At 44.3% G+C, this 19481-nt stretch overlaps 1 protein-coding gene across 2 annotated transcripts; it reads left to right on the forward strand.

Annotated features, from left to right (window-relative positions):
* Window positions 1-2176: 2176 nt before the first annotated feature.
* On the forward strand, window positions 2177-18656 carry kpna3 (karyopherin alpha 3 (importin alpha 4)). 2 transcript variants are annotated; one of them, XM_061691635.1, is made up of 17 exons: window positions 2177-2399; window positions 6066-6110; window positions 7537-7626; window positions 9058-9087; window positions 9166-9218; window positions 9323-9418; window positions 9761-9846; window positions 10563-10649; window positions 11245-11414; window positions 13206-13250; window positions 14105-14236; window positions 14317-14445; window positions 14888-14992; window positions 15134-15205; window positions 16090-16252; window positions 16330-16424; window positions 17467-18656. In XM_061691635.1, the coding sequence occupies exons 1-17, from the start codon at window positions 2331-2333 to the stop codon at window positions 17563-17565; spliced, it is 1566 nt and encodes a 521-aa protein (XP_061547619.1). In that variant the 5' UTR covers window positions 2177-2330; the 3' UTR covers window positions 17566-18656. The 2 variants fall into 2 exon arrangements, with proteins under 2 accessions (XP_061547619.1, XP_061547620.1); XM_061691636.1 differs by lacking the exon at window positions 2177-2399 and adding an exon at window positions 2422-3285.
* Window positions 18657-19481: the final 825 nt, after the last annotated feature.

A 19481-nucleotide genomic window follows, 5' to 3' on the forward strand; every position in this document is an offset into this window, starting at 1 on the left:
CGTGTTTGAACATCCCACAGGTGAACTGGCTAATTGGGAACAGGTGGGTGCCATGATTGCGTATAAAAGGAGCTTCCCTGAATTGCTCAGTCATTCACAAGCAAAGATGGGGCGAGTTTCACCTCTTTATCAACAAGTACGTGAGAAAATAGTCTGACAGTTTAAGGGCAATGTTCCTCAATGTACAATTGCAAGGAATTTAGGGATTTCCTCATCTACGGTCCATAATGTCATCAAAAGGTTCAGAGAATCTGGAGAAATCACTGCATGTAAGGGCCAAAACCAACATGGAATGCCTGTGACCTTCGATCCCTCAGACGGCACTGCATCAAAAACCGACATCACTGTGTAAAGGATATCACCACGTGGGCTCAGGAACACTTCAGAAAACCAATGTCAGTAAATACAGTTCGCCGCTACATCCGTAAGTGCAATTTAAAACTCTACTATGCAGAGCAAAAGCCATTTATCAACAACACCCAGAAACGCCGCCGGCTTCTCTGGGCCCGAGCTCATCTAAAATGGACTGACGCAAATTGGAAAAGTGGTCTGTCGTCCGACAAGTCCACATTTCAAATTGTTTTTGGAAATTGTGGACGTTGTGTCCTCCGGGCCAAAGAGGAAAAGAACCATCCGGACTGTTATGGACGCAAAGTTCAAAAGCCAGCATCTGTGATGGTATGGGGCTGTGTTAGTGGCAATGGCGTGGGTCACTTACACATCTGTGAAGGCACCATTAATGCTGAAAGGTACATACAAGTTTTGGAGAAACATGCTGCCATCCAAGCAACGGCTTTTTCATGGACGCCCCTTATTTCAGCAAGACAATGCCAAACCACCTTCTGCACGTGTAACAACAGCGTGGCTTCGTCGTAAAAGAGTGGGGGTACTAGACTGGCCTGCCTGCAGTCCAGACCTGCCTGCCATTGAAAATGCGTGGCGCATTATGAAGCGTAAAATACGACATCGGAGACCCCGGACTGTTGAACAGCTGAAGCTGTACATAGAGCGAGAATGGGAAAGAATTCCACCTACAAAGCTTCAACAATTAGTGTCCTCAGTTCCCAAATGTTTATTGAATGTTTTTAAAAGAATAGGTGATGTAACAGAGTGGTAAACCTTTTTGGAACGTGTTGCAGCCATAAAATTGTAAGTTAATGAATATTTGATAAAAACAATAAAGTTTATTACTTTGAACATTAAATGTCTTGTATTTGAAGTGTATTCAATTAAATATAGGTTGAAGATGATTTGCAAATCATTGTATTCTGTTTTTATTTATGTTTAACACAACATCCCAACTTCATTGGAATTGGGGTTGTATACACACACACACACACACACACACAGTGGGTACAGAAAGCATTCAGACTCCCTTAAAATTTTCACAGTTTTTTATCTTCCAGCCATTTGCTAAAATAATTTAAGTTCATTTTTTTCCCTCATGAACGTACACACAGCAACCCATATTGACAGAAAAAAACTGAATTGTTGAAAGTTTTAGGAAGGTTTCTGGTCTTCCATTTCAGGATTATGGAGGCCACGGTGCTCTTAGGAACCTTAAGTGCATCAGAATTTTTTTTTTTTTTTTAACCTTGGCCAGTTCTGTGCCTTGCCACAACTCTGTCTCTCAGCTCTTCCGGCAGTTCCTTTGACCTCATGGTTGTCATTTGCTCTGACATGCACTGTGAGCTGTAAGGTTTTATATAGAAAAGGGGTGTGGCTTTCCTAATCAAGTCCAATCGATATAATCAAACACAGCTGGACTCCAATGAAGGCGTAGAACCATCTCAAGGACGATCAAAAGAAATGGACAGCACTCGATAAAAATATTTGGTTTTTTTTAAATTCTCCCCCCAAAAAAAAATTTCTGTTAATTTAAAAGCAATATGCCCAATTAAAAGATTGTTTATCATATTCCACAAAAATTACTTTCTGTCAAGTTTAAAATAATAATAAATAATTGGGGACAGACGTCCAGGAATGAGTTTGTATGTTCACTCACCGGCCACAAATGAACGCAGAGTTCTCAATGCTCCACTTGCTTATGTAGAGCAATGTACTAAGTGGACACAGCACACCTTTGCAAACAGCCGTTATGTGTATTCATACTAGGGTAGCGTCACTTCCGCCATGTGATTTGTGACGTCCGCCCGCCCGCCCGCCTGCACTCTGGAGCCCCGCAGCCGCCGCAGCCGCCGCAGCAGGAGCAGGACACGAGCTGCCGTGCCTGAGTCGCATCTCTCCAGGAGGAGATCCCGAAAAGCCGGAGCAAGAGTAGAGAAGCACCCCGCCCCCCGCCCTCCGCCTCTACACTCACGCGCACAGCCATGGCAGACAACGCCGGCTTGGAAAACCACCGCATCAAGAGCTTTAAGAACAAGGGGCGCGATGTCGAGGTGAGCCGGCCGGCCGGCGAGTCTGGGAGACGTCTTGGCGGCTGGTTGGAGTGGTTTTTCGAGCGGCTCTTTTCGGGCCTCACTCCGAGGAGGAGAAGCCCGGCCGGCCGGCCCCGGCTAAAAGCTAACCTCGGCTAGCATGTGGAGTTGTTGGCGGCCTGCGATTTGGACGTTTTCATGCGTTTCGCCCGAGTAGGATCATGGTTGCTACTGTTTGCAAATGGCGACACATATTTGCGTGGATTTGAGCGAATGGAAGCTCGGCGACGGCTAAAGCTGCCGGCTCGTCGGCTAGTCGGCTGGACACCGGTGACTCGCCCGAAGGGTGGGCCCCGGCCCCGGCCCCGGGGGGAATTCTCCTCACATTCGACCAGTTTACTGCCGAGTGCCTCGAATTCCCAAACGAGCGACATTTGATCGTCGTTCTTTCCATGAATTCTTCGCGGTCACTGTTCGAATTGCCAACACGCTGTTGGTAAAAATCCCAACGAGACCCCTCCGCTCCTCGCTAATGTTGTTTTCTGCGCTAGCTAAAGCGAGCATCGGGATTAAGCATTAATCACATGCCGCGACGCGACGGTTGCGTTCACTTTCCTGTATAGTCAACACACCGTGTGCAAATACTGAGTAAGTACCAAGTATTACTCCGAATGCTTGGAACATCGCCCGGTAATTAATCAGTGGAAAAGTGACCGACTATCCGCATGACCACCACGATTCAACTCGTTCTGCAAATTCTCGGTACGAAATGTAAAATGTAAGCTTTTCTCGATACAGCTAAGGCCTTTGAGTCGAGAACCGGATGACCAAATAATGACTACGAATGATCGGAAAGTGCGATGTTTTCGAAGAAATGGCACCACTCCCGCTGCTTCCGGATCTATCGGTAATCCTGAGATAAACCTCGTGCACTACAATAGATATTAAAGCAGCCTTGGGCCGAAAACTTCCATGTTTCGAGTTTCATGTCCAGTCGGCGCTTGTTTTGAATGTGCTTGGGAGTTGGTTGAACGAGCACATGGCCGCTTTGACAGATGGACTTTGCCAATGCAGTCTTGTTGCTATTTCAGGCGTCCTGGATGTCGAGCTCCTCTGCAGCAGCCTGTGCTTGAATGCATGTTCGCTTAAAGCGTTTTGGTGGCTTTTTACGACAGTTTCAGTTTCTCTGAGTGTTTTTAGAATTGCACCGGTGGGCAAGATCAACCCAGACCTGGTTTAAACAGATGACTCAGACTACGGCTGGATGAATTACTGACAGGGTTTTTTTTTAATTATTATTATTATTGATCGAGTTTAGGTTTATGGCTACTCGCATTTACATGCCCGGGCTGTGAGGTTTCAAACAAGTGCTTTATCACCAAAATAGCAACGCTAAATTTTGATTGAGACCGTCAAGATATGTTTTATTGTTATTTTACTGCTCGCAACGTGAAAAGAGTCCCAAAAATCACAGTCAGTCAAAAATGCTGAGTCTGGTTGAAATGGCCGCTTGAGTACAATGCACCAATAATTTAGAAAATGATGATGTGTTCCGGAGAAATAGATTTTGTTTGTGTTGGGAAAAAAAACAAAAAAACTTTTTACAGAACAGCTTTGTGTGATATCTCCTACAGGAAATCTGGGTTAAAAAAAATGCCTTCAAATTAGAGAAAAAACATAACTTTATTATTTCTCAATATTTCTACTTGACCCTTTCGTTTCATTTGCTACTTGGGGGAACCCCTTCTCTGATTGGCTTCCAAGTTTTAGTTAAAAATATCCACCAATAAGCTCGTGAAGGCCCAAATTCTGAGGTGATTCAAAATTACTGTGCTGTTTCAAACGGCGTTACTTGCCTTAAAAATTCAATTTAAACAGGGCCAGTGGTATCTAATCTGTGCTAACTTGTTGTTCTTAGTTGGTTACTGTCCATTGTAACACGTTTCCAGCTGGACGTCTGTGAAAAGTGTACTGTATCACCTAAGCGCTAATTCCAGTGTTTCACGATTGCATTTCACGATCCGACAGCGGCGTGTCGCTTATTAGCTGCCATGGAAGCAATGATTAGTGACTTGGAGCAGCCCAACCATTTTTTGCACAGTGGACCGGTTTCGTGTGAAGGCATATTTTGTCGGACCGGCGTGGCGCAGCGCGCTTTCCTCAGTGTCTCGTGATTACTGTTTTGAAATAGAAACCTGGCCATCCCAAGCCAAGGTCAGTCCAGCTGTGCAGTGCGAAAGCACTATAATAGACCCTCATTAAATATGATGCGTTGTTTATCACTAAGGCTGTGAAACGTGTCAGACGGCCCGAAAGCAACTTCCGAGATTCTTGTTTTGAAATCTGTATTTCAAATTTGCATGTGTAAGAAATAACGTTTAGATATTGCAAGCATTTTTTTTTGTTACTAAACCCCTTTTACCAGTAACTTGATCAATAGTTGAACAAACTGTCATAACCCACTTCTGATTTCAAAAGTAGTTGTTGATCAAGTTGTTGTGTATATGTCATACGATGATGAGGCGGTTTAACATGTTTATGGTTTCACAGTCAAAATGGCCCCCTGAGGGATACCGTAACTACAATGTGGCCTGTGACAAAAATGAGTTTGGCATGCCCGCAAAAGTATTGATTAATTACAGTTGGTCGTTTGCTCTCCGCTATTTGGTCTGTCTGCCATTCACTGAGGTGTTAGTGTGTTGTATAGTTCAACATGCTCAGATTTATTGTTCTGTTAGTTATTTGAGTCAATCATTAATACTATGCACACATTTGAACAGAGATATGATTTGAAGAATGCTCAGATTCGAACTGAAGGCCGCCTTTTATAATAATTACAGTACAAGGTATTATAGTAGATTATGTTGTAGTCGGTTTTCAGTTTTCGTTCAGGCCAGTGCCTTTTAGTCACGTTTGATTATTGAAGTTGTCGCCATACTATTGTTTTTGTATGGCCTACTTGATACACGTGTCCCGCCAAAAAAGCAACTCAGTGGATATGTTGTGTTCTTTGTCAACCAGCACCGTTCCAGATCTCAACGTCGCGCAACAGTTGCATCTGTCGGTTCCGTTGTCATCAGTCAGAGGATGGTCAGCAGTTTTATTTGAGCTGACCTTATAATTGGAACCTAATTGAATTGAACTTCTACGGTCCATATACCAAGACAGTATCGTCAACAAACGGAGGATGCCTGATTCGATACAATGTGATTGTCTACGCCCACGCGTTACTAGCAAAATAAAATTTTGACACGAGCCGAGAGGTATACTTTGTTTGTTTTCATCGTCCATTCCCCCCATCAATTATTACTTCTCTACGTGTTGCTGAGCGGTGGTTTGCGGGGAGACACCTCCGCAGCCTCCTGCGTTTCGACTGTGAGCACATTACGCAAGAGGCTATTTGGGAAGGCAACATGAACCCTTCGAAAGAGTCACAAGATCTCAAACGGCAAACGCCAACATATGCTCAAATGCTGCAATTACTCCAACTCGTCTCTCCTCACTTCTGTGCTATAACGAATGCTGGTTTCCGGTGTTCGATCCACAATACCCCCCAAATTATGCTGTTTATCCACGTTCGCTATAAGGACGATCATCGGGGGCGCTGCGGGAAATTATCCGATTTAAGTTAATGTGTCCAAAGAATTATAATTTGTTAATTACAAATGTATCTTTTTTCATCCGCAGACTATGCGAAGGCATCGGAATGAGGTGACGGTGGAGTTGAGAAAGGTGAGAAAACACACGTACACACATTCCAGTTTAGATTCACAATATTTGATTCCAGATGACCAAAAAAGATACCTCGAAGGTTGCACACCAAGACACTGTTTAACCTCCAATTTGATTGGATTTTCAAAAAGATTTTTCCATAGGAATTCATGGAAATACAAAATGATCTGTGCCTGGATCAGAGTGTTGCGATCGTAAAACCTTCATTAGCAGTACAGGCCAGGATTTGAGTAACATTTCAAATAAATAGCATTTTAACATTCTTGACCCACGATTCATAGTTCGCATCATATCTGTTGCGGAAATCGCTGCTATGTCACAGAAATGTGCGGTTTACAGCAATCTTTTTTAGTTGTTTCTACAGTATACTTACTGTAATCTGTCATATGGGATTTCAGCAATGCCAGCACAAAGTTGTTGCTGTATTACTGCTTTGAGTGACAGTCCGCTAACTTCACGTAACGTCTTCTCTTAACAGCCCTTGTTGAGGCTGCTGTTTATTTTGGAATAAATATCACAGAAAAAGCCGAAGAATAGTAAAAGTCTTGTATTTTCTAACAACACATAAATTGTCACGCTGTCGCTGTATTGCGCTACCACTTCTATCTGATAATCCTGAGCTACTCTGTGATCCCCACCTATCTTGAAGGTGTTTGCTACTTTGGAGGCGTATTTGTCCTCCTAAAAAAACGTTGTCAAAACTGTCAACACGCGCTTACAGATATATTTAGACTAGATGAACACAGGGTGCGCTAACAACACAATGTTTATTTGAAACGTCAACGAAAGGGCTCGAGTCGTACACGGGGTTGAAGTAAAGACGAGACAAATTGCAAACACTGTATTTGTCCACCTTGCCCCAACGACGACACATTTTGGCGCATGAGTCCGTGGCAGCGCTGGTTAACTGTAATAAAAACAAGTCATAGGGTGCGCATTGGCGGTGTGAATGGTTGTCAGTAAGCACTTGAGACTTAGCCGGCAGCGGGTGTGTAGAGTTCAGGGGCGAAAGGCAGCGGGGTTCAAACGTCGTCATGTCCGCGCAGTGCTGAGGTGGTCTGGAGTCTAGCACATTCCACAGAGCCGGATCGGGTCAGCACCAAAACAGTGCAGGAGGCTGATTAGTCATCGCTGACGCAAAGCGGCATGATGCACAAGAATGTAGGCCAAGGGAATCTCCTCCTACCAATAGAGAGTGTGTATGTTGTGTACACATTCGCAATGTATGGGTGTTCACTCTCTGTCGAGAAGGATGCCGGCTCATATTTTTGGAACTTCCAACTGTGATGTCTCATGTACCCCAGGAAAAAAAAGAGCCATTTCTTTGAGGATGGCCTGGATTCACTGTGGGTTTAAGAATTCATGAATGCATTAATGCATTCCACCCCCACTCATCCTTTCATGACTTTTTCTGTCCCCGTGCCAGAACAAACGAGACGAACACCTACTGAAGAAGAGAAACGTCCCACAGGAGGAGAGTCTGGAGGACTCTGACGTCGACTCAGACTTCAAAGGGGTAAACATTGATGGACGTGATTGTTGACTAGTTGCCTCATGGAGCAATTGAGGCAAAATGGAGTGCCGTTAATTGGCTGCTGCAACCAGGCACCGTTAAGTCAGCGGCCACCAGTTTGCTGCTCCAAAGTCAAACATGACCTCAGCCTGAGGGGTCATGCTACAACACAAATACTCCAGGCATCTTAATTACACTCAATGCAAGGGTATTGTGTACGTTATAGTGAACAATTCTTCGGAAAAAGAGGCTTCAAACTGTTTATTGCCTCTTCCAGTTGAAGTTTACTGTCCAACGAAACCGAAAACAAGGAGAGTTAAAGCTTGTATGTTTAAAACAACCCCCAACAGCCCATTAGCTTAATGCTAAATTGCATCTATATTGCAGTGCTACAACCCTTTGAGGAGTGGGTTTAACACAAATGGTGCAGCAACACATGTAGACGGACTATATAACTATAACCATCTAATAGACCAAGTGCTCAGTCATATTCTTTATCCTCTGCGAAAAGCGACTAATATTAGTGCCGTACTGACAAGCTGTGAGGGGATAAAACAGATAATGTCATTTGGCCCCCATTCACATGTAAATTTCGAGCGAAAGTAGTTCTTCAGCAATGTACAAATGAAATATTCTTTATTTTGGGGATTATTTTGACCCTTTGTTGCTGAATTAGTTTACAGTGCAGTACAATGATATTCACGATGGATCGGCACCACAAATCGCAAAAATCTGCGAATAATTGACACCCTTTATAACCTTTATAAGTAATCACCTCTGGTAAATTTGACCTGTATTGCTTCAGAACAGGCAACATGACTTCAATGTTGGAACATAGACGTATATATCATAGACAGGGATGCCGATGAAAACATTTCTAGCGCTATAGCTTTCTAATAACAGTCAATTGTGGTGGTTTTTTGTGACGAAATCTTTGCTGTAAAGCTGTTTTTGTTGCTCATAACATACACCGTCATCGGACAGCGATGATGTCAATTATTGCAATGACTTAGCAGTTTTACGACCTTGTGTTGTGGATGTTTTGCTCTCTCGCAAGGACCCCCAGTTTTTATCTGCGTCTTTTGAAGGCATAGAAAACATTTCAAATCGTTTCATATGACCTTGATGACAGTTCTCTCATAGCCTTTCACAAACGTTTAAATCTTCAGGATCCAGACAGAGTTGATGCCCCCCCCCCACTCCACACACACACACACACACACACACACACTCACACACACACGTCAAATGTTATCATGTTTAATCATACAAAAAAAATTATCAAAAGGTATGAAAATAATTAAAAAAGGAAATGGAGTTAAACAATACATCAAAGTTTATCTTTATGCCCAGACACACACCACACTTTGGGAATCTCTAATATACCCCCCCCCCCCCCCCCCCCCCCCCCCCCCCCCCCCCTTTGTTTTTCAGCAAAATGTTACGCTTGATGTCATCTTACAGGTAAGACTTCCCCCTACTTTAGTCTCAAATATACACGTGACACCTCAACTGTCCACGCTTCCTTCCTCTTGCTGTCAGAACGCGACCAGCGACAATGCGGTCATCCAGCTCAGCGCTGTGCAGGCGGCCAGGTGACAAGTTCTCACACACTCGCACTCAACTGCACACGCAGGCGCAAATGCATGTTGTGACACCAGCTCATTTTTAACATGAGCGTGTTTCTTGTGTCTGTCAGGAAATTGCTCTCCAGCGACAGAAACCCCCCCATTGACGACTTGATAAAATCTGGCATCCTGCCCATTTTAGTCAATTGTCTGGAAAGAGACGACAAGTGAGTTTGAAATATTTAAGTCGGTGTGTGTCCGTGTCCATATATGTGTGTGTCTTGAAGAAACGCAGCGGCCAGTTGGCCGGTCCGGCCCAAATATAACAGCATTCCTGCCTTTTGGAGGTCCAGAATTCCCAGGACCTCATGTTCGCTGAGGATAAATAGCTGAACTGCAAGAATTTGAAGGAGTGGCAGCCTGACTAGTGTCACGTTAAATGGAGCACCTGTCGCTGTTACTTTAGATAATGCTTGTTTGCATGTCACGTCACTCTTTTGGCACCCTTGTCCACCTGCACCTTCCCAAACGACGAATGTCCCCTAACAGTCTCTGTTGATGTCCCGCAGCCCCTCTCTCCAGTTTGAGGCAGCTTGGGCTCTGACCAACATTGCCTCTGGGACGTCGGCACAGACTCAAGCTGTGGTTAAATCCAGTAAGTTGACCCGACACCCACCCCTGTTAGTGTTCCCCAGCTATTTGTGTTTGCCTGCAGACTGCCCGGCAAACATACGTTTTGTCTTTACTAAGACGCTGCACAAATGGGCGGTGACTCGAATTGGCATTCCAAAATGAACACCGAATCAAAGAATAATAGACTACGTACTTTGTTCTGACAAGAGCGGCAATGTTGCCACACTGCAGCATTTGCTAAAAAACATTAATACAATTTTGTTGATAATCATTAATAATAGTCATCCTTGTGAGGACACGCTGATCATGTTAAGGATTTCACAGTAATTTTCAACAATGATTTAACAAAGTATGAAACTAATACACATCAGTGTACAACACTTTATTTTTATCAATCTTTTCAAGTGTTTATATTTTCAAACGGTCTCTTCTACAACATTCCTCGGAAACCACAATGTCCCGCCACGGGTGAGCTACTTTTAGAACAGGCCAGCAGGCTACTCATGGTGCTTGGGGGCTACCTGGTGTCTGCGGACACCATGATGGGGACCCCTGTTATAGACAATATCTGATGTCACCAAATTCTCAATGAGAAATGTATTGACTGAGTGATTGCTGTGCCTCTCCCTAGAACTGCGTTTTGGTTCTTTTCGCTCTTCGAATTTTGTCTGCCGCAATATGTGGTCAAGGCTTTGTTTTGTCATTCTGAGTGTTCTCGGTTGATGTGTGTGCCTTCAGATGCGGTGCCGCTGTTCTTGCGACTGCTCCGCTCGCCTCATCAGAACGTATGTGAACAAGCTGTTTGGGCTCTGGGAAACATTATAGGTCAGTACACTGTGCGTGCGGGCGTGCGTGCAGATAAATATAAACATTATTGTCTTTTTGAAGCTGTATTGGAGTATTGTTATTCTGGAGGGACTTTACTTTTAGTTTTTTTTCCCCCAAATATTATTGTAATGGAAAAAAACTAATTGCTGCTACCTGCAAGCAGCGATGCGGCATTTCATACTTGTATACCTTATAAAAACCATTGTTGCAAAACATTTTGATAAACTATCATGCCTGAAAAGCCCATTCCTAGTGTTCACATTTTGTGAATGAATGGTCTAAAAAAAAAAAAAAAAAAAAAAAAAAAAGTCTTAAAATTACTTCCTTACACTTGCAGATAGATAGCTGTGGAGTGGCACAGTTTACATTGGTGAATGGAAACATTTATTTCCGCCTGCTTTATTAATTTGTCTGTGAATAACAAAGTTTGCGTCAATTCTATGGAGGATAAAAAAAATGTTTGTTACAGAACGCAAAACTTCCTCAGTTACCGATATAGAATAAGCACTTAAATCGACATTGTTTATAATTTTTTTTAAAAAATGAGTCAAACTGAATGGGAGAGTGGTACCTTTGCACCTTGACTGTGCAGGTGATGGGCCACAGTGCAGGGACTACGTCATCTCCCTTGGCGTGGTCAAGCCGCTGCTGTCCTTCATCGACCCCTCCATCCCTATCACCTTCCTGCGCAACGTCACGTGGGTCATCGTCAACCTCTGCCGCAATAAGGACCCGCCCCCGCCCATGGAGACAGTGCAAGAGGTAAGTGGACAAACACTGGACTCGTAGGTAGCCATTGCGCTGAGGCACTTGAGCTTTTGACTGCCCGTTGCTGCCCGCATTTTTCACGAGGTTTGTTTGTAACCATTGCTTACGTAGCTCCGGGGGTAATGCTAACGCTAGTAAGATGCTGCGGGAGCTTCATGACGCCGTTAGCTCGCTACGGTCCAAGCATCCAGAAGCGTTTAAGATGTTTGCATGCGACTTTTACCACGTAAAATGGACGGACCGCTCCCCAGATTTAACCAGCATGTCGCCATACCAACACGGAGGAATAAATACACTTGACTGTACACGCGAACATTTGCGGTGCATGCAGAACACTTCCCCGCCCCCGCCTCGGTTACTCCTACCACATCTCCATCCTGCAGGCACCAGCCTATAACACAAGAGGGAAACGGACCAAGCTCGCAATCTGAAGTGTCATTGTGTGGCCCAGTGATGCAGGCTCTGTGCTCCAACTGTTTCCATTGCCCAAATGTGTTGCTTTGATTGATCCACAACACCGTCTCCTCCTCCATCACCCTCAGCACTGGCTCCCCCTGGGCTGTGTGCTGAGCCCCTCCTGTTCACACTGTTCACCTATGACCTCTCAGCAAAGTTTCCGAGCTGTCATATAGTGACGTTTGCAGACGACCCAGCAGTGGTAGGACGCCTCACCGACAACAGTGAGTCGGTGTACAGAGAAGAGATAGACTGGTGGCAAAGATGAACATTTTTGTATCAATGTGAAGAAGACCAAGGAGATGGTGGTGTACTTCAGGAGAGACGGACGCCCCACTCCCCTTCGCACTTCGGATGAGAAGCAGTGAAAGTGGTATCCAGCTACAAGTACCTTGGAGTCCACCTTTCCGAGGACGTCACCTGGAGTCGAAGCACTTCGTGTCTGATCAAGAAGGCACACCGACGTCTCTACTTCCTCCGGAAGCTGCGACGTGGCGGACTGGGAAGCTGTGTCTTGGGGAGCTTCTACACAAGTGTGGTGGAGAGCATCCTGAGCATCACGGTGTGGCACAGCAGCTGCTCGGTTGCAGAGAGGAAGGCGCTACAAAGGATGGTAAAGGCTGCTCTGAAAATCATGGAGGGCAGCCTCGCCACCACTACAGACATCTTCACCACCAGCAAGTGCAGAAAGAGGGAGGACCAGCCTGAGGAACAGCTTCTTTCCGCAAGCTGTTGGTCTATTGACCTCGAAAAAGAGTTCTGACACCTGTCTGACATCAGCACACACCCCATCCCCCCAATGCCAATACATCCCTGCACGATGAACACTTTATTCTTTTCAAATACATGGATCATGGAAATAATCATGGAAATATTGTGTGCAATTCAAGCCTCTGGCATTTGTATTTCCGCTGTATCCAAATCCTTGCTGCATTTGCACCTGTGCACACATTCACAACTGCAAATAAGTATTTGTATCTTATATTTTATCATGTTTTCTCACACTGTTGATATTTCTCAAGTATTGAGACTCAATGGGCTAATCTGAGACCTTGGGTATCAAATTTCATGCCATATCATGTGTAAATGTGTGTCGGTATGACAAAGTCCTTGAATCCTTGAATGAGTCACGCAAAGATTGTCTGTCATGTCTCCCACCAGGGGAGGTTCGTTGCGGCATTAAAGCCTGACTTTTGACAGCTACTTTGTGTTGTTTTCCTCTCGCCGCTCCGCCTTGTTTTATCTTTTTGATTGATGAAACGACTCCTCCCCCCTTCATTCAGCCGACTCATAACCTACTTTTCTCTCTCTCTCTCCCCTTCCACACAGATTTTGCCTGCCCTCTGTGTGCTAATACATCACACGGACATAAATGTAAGTATCAAGCAAAGGGCGGTTGTCAGTGGTCTCCCCCCTTCCTACAGTAAAGCCTGCCGGACACTAAGCTATGTGACCGAACATAACTGAACTAATTAGTCACATCGTGCATGGTTCTGCAATTAGCTTTCATTAGTAGGTGACCCGTCTGCAACTCGATTAGCTGCAATCCCAGACGTCGAATCGCAAGTGAACGACATCGCAACAGCACAGACGTTTAAGGCCAATTAAAATTCCCAATTATATCCCATGATTTTTCACAACAAAAATGACTTTTGAGGGTAATAAGGGCGATCCAGCCCGCTGCCAGCTAGCCGTACTCATAAATATAAAGTGACTGTACAATATTTACTTCATATTTAAAAGCAAAGCGGCGTGGAGAGTCTTTCTGCTGCCCAAATCATTTTCATGCGGTCTGTCAATGGGGCTGTTGTTGCCTGCAGCCTTTCAAGCATCTCCGATTGCTTCCTGGAGAAATTAGCAAAGAATGCTCGATCGCCATTTTGCACCCTGGTGACAATATTGAAAAATGGCCCTTCATTGTCATGAAAATGATCCAGTCTATCCTTTCTTCCCGCCCGTTTCTACTCTTTGTATTTTCCGCCGACGGAGAAATAGCTACACCAGCACGGGCGATCCACTTGTTCCTTGACAATTGCACCTTGTTGATTGTGGTTCAATGAAATCATACAGGCGGCACTTCAAAACGTTTTTGTGGCAGCGAGTTCGGAATCATCAATAGGTGTGCAAAGGGTCCGTCACGGCCGTTAATTTGTTGGCGATCGTCCAGTTCAGCAGAGTCGCTCGGTGTGCGCCTGGCAGAATTCATTGCTGCCGTTTTGTGCGTTTAGATCCTCGTCGACACAGTGTGGGCTTTGTCCTACCTGACGGACGGTGGCAACGAGCAGATCCAGATGGTCATTGACTCTGGTGTGGTTCCACTTCTCGTGCCTCTCCTCAGCCACCAGGAAGTAAAAGTGCAGGTGAGACTCCGGACTCAAAGGTGAATGCATGAACATGATATGTTTCATAATTATTGCCCTCGCTGTGTCTCAACGTGCAGACGGCAGCTCTCCGGGCAGTGGGAAACATCGTAACCGGCACTGACGAACAGACGCAAGTTGTTCTCAACTGCGATGTCCTCAGATACTTCCCAAACTTGCTGACGCACCCTAAGGAAAAGATCAATAAGGTACCACGAGCACGGCCGTAACAGAATAGGAGCTTCTCTTCCACACGACCGATGTTCATCATGTCATCGAAACCTGTATGCGATCGTCTCCGGAATGCCGGTTTACCTCAAAGTTGCTTCATTTTCAGACGTTTCCCATTGGAAATTAAAAGATTGGCTCATAAATAGTGATATACGTAATGCTCAACATTCACCAACTGTCAAAGGCAGCTGCAATCTGTCTGTCCGAAAGGGACGCTAATGGCCACCGAATCAGGGCCGTACTCAATAATGGACTTTGGTAGCAGCCAGCACTGACAGCGATTTTTACAAATAATCACAATGGCAGTCACATGCGCTGACATTGGGTAATGCCTATGTATGAGGGAATCTACTTATGAATTACTTTTTTTGTGTGTGTGTGTTTGTTCTTTTTTTTTTTTGCGGGGGGGGTGATTTCTAGGAAGCAGTGTGGTTCCTGTCCAACATTACAGCCGGGAACCAGCAGCAGGTCCAAGCTGTGATCGATGCCGGACTCATCCCCATGATCATTCACCAACTGGCCAAGGTCTGTTTTGTTCCATTCCAAATTCCTTCACACTTTCAAGTCTCATTGCACCAACTGTACTCTGTGGCAACTGGGCCTGTGGCCTGTGTGGTAGAAATGACGACGTCACGCACATCGTAGTGACAGGCCGTCTCTCCGCAGGGCGACTTTGGCACTCAGAAGGAGGCGGCGTGGGCCATCAGCAATCTCACCATCAGTGGAAGAAAAGACCAGGTGAGCACGGCCAAAAGGCAGACAACACGCGCGTAGGACAACAACAACTATTAAATTATTATACGATTTTGATCGACAACAATCAAGTCGCGACTAATCTTGGCAGCTCTAGTGTTGACGTGCCTTCAAGTGGCACAGCCAAGTTAGTGATGGCAGAAGCCTTCGGTCATTCTGGTTTGTGGGTGTTAGCGTCGCCTCCATGCTCCTTGCGAGTGTATCCATTTTATTTGTGTGTTTGACTGTTTATCCCATTCGATAAACGGTTGAAAGTGCATCGGCAACTGTGGCTGTCCTTTATTTATGTATTTATTCATTAGTTTTTCACTTCACTCGAGCGTCTGGGTGTCCGAAGTTCTTAAGTCAAATTTTGCCTTGCGACGCACATCATAAAAGTGAGCAAAATTGTAGATTGAGGCACTCATAAGTCAAGGTACGACTTTAACTTTTCCGGCCTGAGCAACCGTATGCAAATTGCCTTCCACCAGTATATATAAACATGACACCTGATATTTTTGTGGCTGGAAAAGATCCCTCACAAAATGGCGCTCTGTATTTAGCATTATTAGCATTTAAGGCCGGAGCCTCTAGAAAATGTGCGACTTCCACAGCCTGTTTAGGCCGCAAACTAGTTTGAGCTTGAATTTCTTTCCACTCGCTGCTGGAGCGATTGCTTGCTGCTGCACATGTTCATACAAATGTTAGATTGATCAAATTAAATGTGCTTGAGAATGATTTTACCAAGTAATTACTCCTGCCTATTCCGACCCCGTGTCATGATAGTTAAGGTTAGTCACCATTTAAGGAGATCAGCTTCATAAGCTTTGTTGACTGACCCTCCACTCTTGTAAGTGCATATGTTGTATAACTGTGGTGTGTTTGTGCAGGTGGAGTACCTGGTGGAGAAGAACGTCATCCCGCCGTTCTGCAACCTGATGCAGGTGAAGGACCCCCAGGTCGTGCAGGTGGTCCTGGACGGCCTCAAGAACATCCTCATCATGGCGGGCGACGAAGCCAGCACCATCGCCGAGATCATCGAGGAGTGCGGGGGTGCGTGGCGTGTCATTGTTTTTCTTTGCCTTGCACTTGGCCGCCCTTACATCACTTTTTGTCTCCCTATTTCTCAGGTTTGGAGAAGATCGAGAACTTGCAGCAACATGAAAATGAAGACATCTACAAACTAGCCTTCGAGATTATTGATCAGTACTTTTCAGGCGATGACGTAAGTTCACACGAAGTCATCAGAATCCATAGATGGAAGACACCTTTCCACCAAGCAGCACGATCCAGAACAGTAAAACTGGATTTTTACTGCTAGATGTGTGGGCAGGATGTCGCTAGCTGCGTCAGCTACCTAAATTGCGTGACGTAGTGGCACAAAAGTGTAACTCACCAATGACTGAATGGGGAGACGTGCCACCGAGGGCTTTCAACCCCTACCGCTTCATAGTCCACTGTAAATAACTGTACAATGACAGTTTTATATGTAATCTTGACCAACCAGTCCAGTATTGAAGTGGACAACACCAATCTCGGTTCCATAGGAAACCCTCAATCTACTTTACAAGTAGCTGTTGCGCTGTCGTCGCGTTCCAAATTCAAACACTTCCAAACTGGAGACATGATTCCTGTCTCGAGTTCCTGCTACTTTCACATTACACTATCTGCTAGTTGTTGTACTCGTGGTTTGGGTAACGTCGTTCTTTTACTGAGCCGACGTTGTCGGGCAGCGGCTTTGTGTAGGCTCCCGCTTGATGAGCACGCCTGCCGCATTTGTTACAGTTTCTCTTTTTCTTGTATCACTGGACTCGGCCCGTAATGCTTGGTAACGTGTGGTCTCCTTTTTTGTGGGTCATGCGTGGGAAAAATAGCTGCTGTACAACCGGGCTTAAAAAGTTGCACCTTGAAAAAGCGACAAGCGTTTTGGTGGAATCCCAGCACTCGTGTGGATGAGAGGAGTTGTTTTTTTTTTTTTTTTTTTTTTTGCCTCTCGTCTTTTGCACACCACCGCATGGCCCGGAACCGTTACATTGCGTAATATAAACATTAAGCTGTGAATGTTCCATTTGACTATCTTTGTACCTCATGATTGTGAACTTGTGTCTTTGTGTGTGCTTGTGACCTTTAACAATTCTAATAGAAATAAGTGTTATTTTAAATGGAATCTTAGTGAATGGAACAATACTGCTGGGTGTAAATGGGCATTATTGATTCTTATTCCAAACATTTGGAAGTTCACCGTGGGTCTCGTCTTCCCCTTTTAGATCGATGAAGATGCAAGCTTGATCCCGGAAAGCACTCAAGGAGGAACCTTCAACTTCGACCCCGCTTCCAACATGCAAACAAAGGAGTTTAATTTCTAAGAAAAAAAGCAAAAGCCAGGATGTTTGCGTCAGCCAGCTGCACGGGTACTCTGTAATGTCCACTCCCCTCCTCCCCACAGTGACATTCATCCATCTCTCCTCCAATCTGGCAACCTGATATGGAAGGATTGACTTCACTATGGATACTCGCAGTCACTACTGATGGATTTACAGCCCCCACCACCACCTCTGCACTGTGGGGGTGCTTTTTGTTTGGTTTGGTTTTTATTTTTATTTTTTATTTTTTAATGGTCACCCCTCGCTGCCATCTGGCAACCTGCCTGCATCACAACAAGGATTTTTGTTTTGCTTCGACATATCACACACAGCAGAAAACGCGAAGGACGCAGCGGCGTCCGCGGCAACGTTTAATGGCCGAAATGTTCACAAGCACACTTTGTTTGGTCGTCTCCCACACCAACACACATACAACACCCACACACGTTTGGACGATTAGTGTGCATACTTCTGTTGGAAGCCATCATATCACAAATGGGAGAAATACTGCTGTTGCGTTTTTACACTTGTTTTTGTGCCCTCGCTCTCTTCCTCACGCAAATACACTTTTGGCACACAAACACACCCGCACAGGTTCCTGCAAGCCCCCCCTGCCCACAACCCCTCCGGCTAACCCTCTTTCACCCATTGCAGAGCTAAGCCATGATTAACCGCGGACAGACCCCCCCTCACCCGCCACTCCTCTGAGGGTGAAAGGGCTCTTACGGTGGCAGACAGACTTGACAGGACTTCATGATGTCACTTTTTTTTTTTTTTTTTTTTTTTTTTTTATGTGACTTTAATTGAATTATTCAACGGTGTGCCCCCCCCCCAAAAAAAAAGTGAAGTAACTGCCATCATTTTTAATTCTTCTTTAAAACTGAACTACCTGCTGAAAAGAGGTTATTGGGAAGTGCAGGGACTTCCTGTGTCCACTGTAGCGCTGGTGCCCCCAGGCTGGACCGCACTGGACATCCTGTTTGCTCATGACTCCCCTGTAATGTGAAATTTAGAAATCCGTGGTGGTGGGGGCAGGGGTGTTTATATCGAAATTTGCTTTAAAAAAAAAAAAAAAAAAAAAAAAAAAAAACAAACGACCTGAATTGAATTTAATTGTTTTTTTTTTTTTTTTTTTTTTTTTTTTGGGGATTTGTTTGTTTTTTTAATAATTTGTTTTTATGTTGAAAGGATTTTTCTTTCTTTAGTTTTGGTTCATGATGAGCTTACTTCTGGTTGGAGCTTCCAATGCGCTCTGTTTGGACGTTCACCATGTTTTAGTCTTATGAGCGTGTCAGAGTGTTAAGAACATGCTGAAAAGAAAAAGTTCAAGTCACAAGAAATAGGTGGTATGTTGAGAGAAAAAACCTATAAGAAAAAAGTTGGAATATCACAGGAAAAGAAAAAATGGTATTAGGTTACATGAATAAAGTCATAATGTTACGTGGAAAAAGTTGTACACAATTTGTAGTGTTTTTTTTTTTCTCTCAACTTTTTCCTAGTAAAATTGCGTCTTTGTTCTGAAAATTCTGACTTTTTTCTAATGGCTTTCGCATTTAGCATTCTAACTTTTTTCCTTGTATGATTACAACAGTTTTGACAACAACAACAAATAATTTATAAGAAAAAAGTCAAAGCGACAAGTAATGTATAATGCTGACTTTCCATTAATATATTACTGTTCTAATAACGTCACGACTTAAAAATAATACAATTATGAGGAAAAGTAAAGCTATGAGGCAATGCTATTAAGCTGAACGAAAAAGTGAGGAGAATTAAGTTGTAATGTTACAAGAATTAAGTCTGAATGTTATGCTGAAAAAGTCCTAACTTTTTGTAATATTACAACTTTTCCCATTAAAATTCTGTATTCTCTTTAAACTGTGTATTCTGTTAAAATTAAAATTAGGACTTTTTTTTTT

This window comes from Phycodurus eques, chromosome 12 (assembly GCF_024500275.1).
Source record: "Phycodurus eques isolate BA_2022a chromosome 12, UOR_Pequ_1.1, whole genome shotgun sequence".
Taxonomy (NCBI): Eukaryota; Metazoa; Chordata; class Actinopteri; order Syngnathiformes; family Syngnathidae; genus Phycodurus; species Phycodurus eques.

What these genes read in the sequence shown, in the direction of transcription:
- kpna3 (XM_061691635.1), top strand. Translation starts at nt 2,331, where the DNA reads ATGGCAGACAACGCCGGCTTGGAAAACCACCGCATCAAGAGCTTTAAG. An exon ending in TCATTCACCAACTGGCCAAG is followed by an intron (nt 14,993 to 15,133) that starts GTCTGTTTTGTT and finishes GTCTCTCCGCAG; the next exon opens with GGCGACTTTGGCACTCAGAA. An exon ending in GATCATCGAGGAGTGCGGGG is followed by an intron (nt 16,253 to 16,329) that starts GTGCGTGGCGTG and finishes CCTATTTCTCAG; the next exon opens with GTTTGGAGAAGATCGAGAAC.